The sequence below is a fragment of the Micropterus salmoides genome, unplaced genomic scaffold (genome assembly GCF_014851395.1).
Source record: "Micropterus salmoides isolate LMB-PRFRI ecotype aquatic unplaced genomic scaffold, ASM1485139v1 Ms_hic_scaffold_13, whole genome shotgun sequence".
NCBI lineage: Eukaryota > Metazoa > Chordata > Actinopteri > Centrarchiformes > Centrarchidae > Micropterus > Micropterus salmoides.
The window spans coordinates 32409696-32418483 of NW_024040374.1; the positions used below are offsets into that span (position 1 = coordinate 32409696).

The 8788-nt window shown below is 42.6% G+C and overlaps 2 protein-coding genes across 2 annotated transcripts in view; both read right to left on the bottom strand.

The window, feature by feature from the left end:
- LOC119901268 (G2/M phase-specific E3 ubiquitin-protein ligase-like) overlaps positions 1-8788 on the bottom strand; it is a 175634-nt gene that overhangs the window by 104820 nt on the left and 62026 nt on the right. The window lies entirely within an intron of this gene.
- Positions 1762-6832, bottom strand: ddx10 (DEAD (Asp-Glu-Ala-Asp) box polypeptide 10). The gene is made up of 2 exons (XM_038716858.1): positions 5392-6832; positions 1762-3495 (listed from the first exon to the last, which is right to left on the bottom strand). The coding sequence occupies exons 1-2, from the start codon at positions 6739-6741 to the stop codon at positions 2308-2310; spliced, it is 2538 nt and encodes an 845-aa protein (XP_038572786.1). The 5' UTR covers positions 6742-6832; the 3' UTR covers positions 1762-2307.

Here is an 8788-nt window from a genome sequence, read left to right on the forward strand (position 1 = left end):
TCTGAAGGCCTACTCATTCAGGGCATCTGATAACTGGATAACAGAATCCTGGAAAGAGGGTAGATAAATATCACATGGCTGGTCTGTTCTCCCAGGCCTACAATAAGGTGGCTTGTGTCGAGAGGGGAGTGCAGGGCCGTTGAACGCAGATATATTTACGGAGATGGACTTCATGGCTGCTAAGTGACAGAGGACGCTGAACAAGTTGTTGGTAAGAAAATTATTTTTTGGGAAAGTATTAAAAGTAGCTTGACCTTGGTAGAAATGACTGTTTCTTACACTAATTCTAATGTATTGTTGTTTTATCTTTTCTTTTCTTCAATGTAAAGAATCCATTCTACTCCAACCGTTTGCCACAACCTCAACCCCCACCTTGCCTTCTACCCCTGCAACTAGTTCCATAACAACCTCAACCTCCTCACAACATCCTCCTCACATCCTACGCAGCAGCCACAGGTCTCCAGTGACCTTACTCTCATTTTAGGAAATATATAGATGCCTACAGAGTTGATTTTGAAATAAGTGTTACTGTACCAATAACCATCTTTTTATTCATTGCTGTACCAGTAGTACAACAAAAAATATATTGGAGTTGTCCCCCAGGCCAAGGATACAGAAGCCAAGGCCTAGGAAAAGAAAAGCTGAGTCAGCTACAGTCCTGACAGAAGAAGTCAGGTGTAGACAGACATCACTAAAATTAACCTGCACTAAGAAGTAAAACAGCTTAGAACGGTGAGTGACTCTCTGACAGCCTGTTTCCTGTACTTAAGTTGCACCATGTGCACACTGTGCGATCAGTAGAAAAGTACAAGCTACCCTGTGTGTGACCAATGAGTTGTGGGCTGTGCAAAGTAACTATGCGTGATCTTCAACTGATGGGGAAGCGAAACTTGTCTTAAGGATAAACAACGTAAAATACACGCATAACGGGAAACTTTAAAGTCCTAGCTAAATGTCAGTTTGGGGTGAAGAGTCCAGGATGATGTCAGTGTGGGTGAAGGGACACCATGTCTAGATGAAGAGGTGTGTATCAGCCCTGAACAGGGTGAGAAGCTTAACCGTTACGGGAGTGGCTGCAAGTATAAATGATTTTGTGACTTTCTGCTCAGAGTCTCTGTTTTAGTGACTATGTAACTTCTAGTATTGCAATAAAGGGCCGGAAGATAATGTTTAGAATTTGTGACCTAAACTCGCCTAACCTAGACAGACTGATCTAAAATTTTTATATTTACAAGAAAGGTTAAGAATATGTAGGAAAGAAAATAATGTTTTTAATAGTTTGTCATGTTATTTTATAAATAAATTAATCGGAATATAACTGATTGAAAATGAATGAAACATTAAACACAAACAAACGCTAAGTTAATATTATTTACAGATTTACATTATTTAACTTAAAAGGACAAAAGGTCGCCAATGAATTCAGCTCCAGTTACGTCTGAACATGACCTGTGAACTCCACCTCTGACACTGCTCACATCACACCCAGTGCCCAGAAGTAGCAGAGAATGGCTCATCACAAAACAAACATTCTGCATCCCCTTCTTTCATGGCTTCTTAGGGTTTGGCACCTGAAACACTGGAATGAGTCTGGATGAGGAGCGACATTATGATGGACAAACTAGTTTGTTTGATACAGACTGAGACATTAACTCATGACAGTGTTAACAACTGAGTTTCCAGACCTGCAAATATCTACACATATGAATGCAGCTCTCATGAATAGGAGGTCAAATTAATTTCAAACCATTAAACACTGAAATGAGCAATACAAATGATTTAATAGAATAACTCAATATCAAAGTTCATCTCAAAATGGTGATAGCATTCTGTTATTAAATTACTTTGATAACATAAGACAGTTAGATGATAATTATTCAGTACAGGTCATCAAAAGGCATGCAGTCCCTCTGATGATTAAGTTGAGTTGATACACAAGAAATCAATCAAATCAGATGAAACCTCACCCACACAGTCAAACATGTGTCACTCTGAGTGTCGCTGATTTAGTCCTGTATATTTATGTTACAGACAAATAAGATTTGAAGCAAAGTTTTAAAGGGTTTTAACAAAGACACAGTATTGGCTGCATTATGGGAGTTGTAGGATCCAGTATTTAAAGCTTGACCCAAACAATAGACTAAAAGTCAGGATTTCTGAGTCCTCCAAATACATGGAGGTGAACCAGTGCGAACACACACACTGGGCAGAATCAGCATGGAGTCTGGAACTTCAGCTAACCTTGTTGTTAGAACTTTGGTCAGCTGAAGAGTTCAGAATATTTGCAACCTCTGACTCCTCTGTTTTCTACCTTCGTCCTCCTAGCAGCTGTAAGACCAACTCCTCGTCTTCGGCCAGAGAGAGACCAGTGTCCAGAGCTGTGTGCTCATCATCCTGCTGCCTCACCTTCTTCCTCTTCCGTGCTGTGAGATCCTCCTCTTCCTCGTCGCTGCTTTCACTGTTATGCTGCCGTTTAGCTGACCATATCTCCTCCTCTTCCTCGTCCTCCTCATCCTCCTCTGTGCGCAGTTTGTCAGGGTCCGGCAGGCTGCTGGGGTCGAACTCGTCTTCGCTGTGATTGGCCAGGTACGCCACCACCTCGTCCTCCTCGTCCTCGTCAGATTTCTGCCCGTGCTGCTTGCTGGCCTCCCTCCGGGCTGCCTTTGCCTTCAGCCTCTTCTCTCGGTGTTTGGCTTTCACTTTGCGGCTGTACTCATGCTTGTCAAACTCCTGGTCCTCACGTTTCAGCCTCTCCCTGGCCTTCTCCACGTTGATCCCTGACACCTCCTCCTCCTCCCCCTCGTTCTCCTCTGCAGTCACTGCCTGTTGGACTGGCGGCCACAGCTGCACGGCCTGTCCTTCTTCGCTGAAAGCCACTTTGGTGTTGACTTGGAATTTTCTCTTGAGGACCTTTTTAGCTTCTTTAAACTTCGTCTCTTTTTCGGTTTTCATTTTGGGGCCCTGGACAGCTTCCTCCGGACTCTCCTCGTCCGCTGTCAGATTGAAGACATCCTTTCTTTTCACTGTCAGCAGGTCCAAATCTCTTAGATCATCATCATCATCATCATCCTCATCCACTGCACCTAGAGGTCGATCCGCCTCTTGTTCAACGCCGCTCTCCTCCTCATCGCCTGAATCTTCTGACTCTGAGCTCTGATGTTCCTCATTTGGAACGTTTCCTTTCAGTTGGGCCTTAAAGCTTCTCAGCTCTCCCTCTTCTTCGGATTGCTCCTCCTCTCTCTGTCCTTCTTTCTCAGCTCTCTGTGCCTGAGCTTTATTTAAGAAGCGCACCCTCGGAGCCACAGCGAGGCCCAAAGAAACTGCGTACTGCTGAATCTGGAGTTTAAAGACATCAAACACCTCTTTGTTCTTCATCAGGAAGACGGAGCGCAGGTAGGAAACAAAACACCTCTGGGCTCTCTCCTTCAGTTCCTTCTCCTGGGCCAGGAAGGCCTCCAGCTTCTGCTGTACATTCTGCAGTTTGTCTGCATTCACCTAGAAATCAAACAAACAATGAAATATTTGTTGATGTGAGGAACACTCAGACCTGGGCCCTGTTTCAGAAGGCAGGTTTAGTGAAAACTCTGAGTATGTTTAGCCTGAAATGGGGGTTTTCTGTTTCAGAGACTGAGATCAGATAAACCCTAGATCAGTAACTACAGCAACTTACGCTGTGAAGCTTTGCTTCAACAAACTTTGAGTTTCTGTCTGATTACTCGTGCGAAGCCTGAAGCAGCTGTCTAACACACCGTTTCATTTCTTCACTCATACAGTCGATATCAAAGCACATCAGAATGCATTCATGTGCAGAAGTGTACATCTTCAGAAAGACTGAAATCCTTGTTAGATATTAGTTTGTTACCCAAACATGATCTTTAGCCTGACCGCTTTTATTATCATTCTGTCATCGATGCAAGTCTGGATGTGGATTCATCTTCAGCTCAGAATAAAAATCTATATTCTGCATTAAGGACTAACTAGGGATGGGGATTGTTGATTTTTATTGATACCGATACCATTATTGAGACCGCTTAAAGATCCGAGTCTTTAGTGATACTTTACCATTATTTGGTGACGTTATAAGACCAGACCCAACGGGCATGATGTAGTCCTGCACGGTATGAGGAGTGTGTGTGTGTGTGTGTGTGTGTGTGTGTGTGTGTGTGTGTGTGTGTGTGTGTGTGTGTGTGTGTAGGAGCCAACAGAGAGCAGTAGAGGCTGCAGCCTGTTGATAAACAGTTTAAGTGGTATAAAACCGGCCCGGACAATTAGGGCTGGACAATAGAACAATAATTATCGCAATCATTTTTTTTCAATAACAATATAACAAACGTTCAATAAATATTCAATAAGTGTTTTTCTTTCTTTATTTGAATCATACATAAATTAGGACATTTTTTTTTTTTTTAATCAATGTTTATTTTGTTGAGGAAAAAAGGACTGAAAAAAAGCTTAAGCTTAATTTTAGTTGTGCATATTTGTTGACAAAGATTTTATCAGAATTGTTTTAAATGTTCTGCCCCAGATTTGTGAAGTGATCCACTGTTTGGCATCAAGTGTTGACCATTAAGAAGAATTTAAACCACAAGTGACCATCAGGTTTCTTCAACTTTCACACAGGGGAATAAATCAGCCTGTAAACTCGAAAGAAATAACAATTTGATACTTGTGATAATTATTGATATCAAAAGATATGAAACCTTTTATCGTGATAACATTTTTGGCCATATCGTCCAGCCCTACCATCACTAAAAAGACAGTAGTTTTCTTATTCATTGCGTTTTAAGTTAAATCAGGTTTGACGTTCGAGAGATAACGTTACATTATAGGACCCGCTAGTCTCGATAGCAGTATCGATAAGCCTTATTGATTTTCGGGTTTTGAGAAAGTTTGGAACCGGGTCCTTTTAGAACCGGGTATCGATCCCCATCCCTATTTATAACACTGTGACTCTGTGCACGTTAAGGCAGCTGTCAGGTTGGCAGCAGTTGCACTGAAACATTTACCCTGGGCTACATTACTGCAGGAATCACTGTTTATATCAAGGTGATTAGTCACACTCATGGAACATTTGTCATAGTTATGTTGGAGATGATTGAGGATGACTGTAGTGCAGCTGAAACTACTCAACATACAGACGGATTCCGGAACTTTATCGTTCATTAAGATATTCAAGTCTGGTGAATGCTGAATGAGCGGACTACGCTGAAGAAAATGTAGCAGTGTGAACTTATTGACTCCTTCCTCCAGTACTGTTTTATAAAGATTTTTAAGAGAACTACAGCCTAAATGACCACAGATCTGAGTTGTGCTGTGGTGGATGACACTGTGCACTGGTTCCTATTTCCCCACTCACTCTGTGTGGACTGTGACGCTGTGGGAAGGTCTAACCTGGATCTTATTGATGGGAACCTTCTTCTCCTGCAGCTGGCCGACCATGCCCTTCTCTTCGGACGGAAGCAGCAGCAGCAGGGCCTCTCCCCCCTCTTTGTACCTGGCAGTCCGGCCCACCCTGTGTATGTAGGTGTCTGCATCCTCAGGACAGTCAAACTGCAGCACCCAGTTGACGGCGGGGAAGTCCAGGCCTCTGGCGGCTATGTCCGTGGCGAAGAGCACGGCGTTCTGCTTCCTGAGGAAATCATTGTAAACCTCCACTCTCTTCATTTGCTGCTGCTTGCCATGCAAAGCCAGGACGGGCATGCCGGGTCTGAGACGGCAGAGGGCCCGGAACAGGTACTGCACCTCCTTGCAGCAGGCGAAGAAGACAATGATCTTCTTCTTTAGGTGGCTCTTGATGAAGGAGTAGAGCATGTTGACCTTCTGGTGGAGCTCACACACCACGTAGTTCTGCTCCAGGGTGGCCGGGGTGCTGAACTTGGCCTTCTCGTGAACCCACACGTACTCTGGGTCTTTGAGGCTGAGCCTGGCCAGGTCTTTTACCGACTTGGTCTGCGTGGCGGAGAACAGCAGCGTCTGCCGGGACGTGGGGAGGTTCTCTACGATGGCGTTGAGAGTATCCGCAAAGCCCATGTCCAGGATGCGGTCTGCCTCGTCTAGGACCAGCATGTGGAGGTCGGAGGCGTGGAAGGCGGCCGTCTCGTCCATATGCTGGAGCAGCCGGCCCGGGGTGCAGATGACAATGTTGGTGCGGTGGATCCTCTCTGACTCACTCTTGAGGTCTTTCCCGCCGATGATGAGCCCTGCGGAGAACTCGTGGTTCTTACCCACCTTGCGGAGGACTTCGAAGGTCTGGTAGGCGAGCTCTCTGGTGGGGGATATGATGAGAGCACCGAGGCCGTCCATGGAGCTCCACTGCTGGCGGTACAGACACTCCAGCACCGGTATGAGGAAGGCTAAAGTCTTCCCAGACCCAGTCTTAGCCGCGCCGAGGACATCTTTACCTCGCAAAGCGAATCCGATAGTCTGCCTCTGGATCTCTGTGGGCTGTCTGTACTGGGCCTCCTGCAAACCTAACAAGGTTTTCTTTGAAATGGGGAAGTCTGAAAACTTGATAGCCTCCTTGGCGTTTATGTCGCCGTATCTGCTAACAAGCCTGTCGATGTACTCCCGTTCGACCTGCCACTCGGGCTTCTTCGTATGCGCTCGCTCGCGCTTCACTCGTGCTTTCGTTTTATTGTATTTTTTCTTCCATTTCTCGAAGTTTTTGACGGGGTCGGCGCCGTCTTTCATCCTCGCGGGTTTAGGTTTCTTCCTTAAGGGGTTTGAGCCTTTTTTCTCCATGATTTAATATGAAAAGAGAGTTAAAAGGCACACAGGCTGCGACTTCTGTCAACAGCGTGGAAAAGACAACTCTTCGTCGCATTTAGCATGACGCGATACTCAAGCGACACCTATATTGCTGTTGGTTGTGGGACTATTTTGCCCTGAAAATCACCTGCCAGGCAGCACTTCAGATACAACTTCCATGCTCTAAGGCAAGTTTATTTGTATAGCACATTTCAACAACAAGGTAATTCAAAGTGCTTTACATAAAACATAAAAGCAACAGGGAAATATAAAAAAGTTTATAAGCAAGATAGGGATATTGAAAAAATTCACATTAAAATATAATAAAAGTTACAGTGCAGTGTACAATCAGGGTTAAAAGAGTTAAATGGAAAATAAAAACAGGCTGAGGGGTTGAGCAAATAATTGAGTTACAATTATTTTTGAAAAGATAATAAACAGAGAAGTACACTTAATCTACTCTCTGTACTCGGGTCCATAGCGATCTTTGGGTCCACTGAAACTCCCAAAACCCCCATACAAATTTATTGTGTAAAATGCATAATTTCACCGTTTTAATAGCTTTCTTTTTTTGGAACGAGGTTATTTTTCCAATAACGTTATATAATTTAATTTCTTACTTATGTGAATTTGGCTTGGTATTAGTGAATTTGTGGATATAATTATAATAAACATTCACCATTTGTAAAACCAAAAATGACATTTTTATACAGTTAGGTTTAAAATGTACAAAATCACAGTAAATACTAGGCTATCAGTTACAAATTAATTCACATCTTTCCACAGTTTCTTGGTGTAAATACAATGCCAGAATAAATAGACTATAGTTTCTTCATACAGATCAAAGTAGGAGCACATAATGTCAGTATCTTTCCTATCCTAACCCAACTTGACCAGAAAGTATTTTACAAGGTATAAACTTCTAGAAACTCATGTTTAAATGTCTTCCTTTTCTTTATATATGTATAGAATATAAATTGACAATAGATAAAGATAATAAATATCTCCCCTTGACGGGGACAAGAAATCCATCCGTCGTCAGCCGCTTATCCTGTGTACAGGGTCGCGAGGGGCTGGAGCCATCTATCTATCTATCTATCTATCTATTTTACCATTAATTCACAAAGAGGAACAGAGAGCATAGATGACAGAACTATGGACCTTCTACAAGTAAATATTCAGACATAGGCTCTGACTCTGAGCTACCTGGGAGGCTGAACTCTGGGCTATCCCTTAACCACTAGCAGTAGCACTGGATGGAAATAGCCTGTCAGATTGGCACAAAAGTAATAAAACCCAAATACATAAATGTGAATGTCATTGCATATTATTTAATGTCTTACTTCACGACGTAGACTAATGTCTGATGTTAAACCAGTTCTCTAACAGTCTTCACTACTAACTTGGTATTTCACTAGTTATAGTTGTCTAGTCAGCTGACCTGCAGTTTCTGCAGACGCGAGGACATTTCCGGATCACGTGCCGGTTAAAAACAAGATCCATGGAAGTTTAAGGAATGTAATTTCAAAATAAAAGCTTTAATAAATTGGATCAAGGACCAAAACTTGTGGTCTGAAGCTGATGATACACAGAGCAACTTTTAGAGCAATCGTGCAGGGCAACGTTGCCATCAATGGTAATGAGTAAAGATTACTACAGTATGACAAATGTTCAATAAATGTTTGATTTAATTCATTTGAATCATGACTGAATTAACACTTAATTTATTTTGTTGAGGAAAATCATAATTGTTTTGAATGTTCTACCTCAAATTGGTTAAGTGATCCACTGTTTGGCATCAAGTGTTTGTTCTGATCATAAAGAAAAGTTTAAAACCATGTGGTTTCTTTCACTCAGAAGCAAAAAACAGCCTTTTAACTTGACAGAAATAATGATTTGACATTTATCATAATAATTATTGATATTATCTGATTTTTTTAACGTGATTAACGCATTTTTGGTCATATCGCACAACCCTAGTTATTGATAACAGTAAACCCAGTAATCCTCGACAGTGTGACAGTACCAGGACCCTGAAACT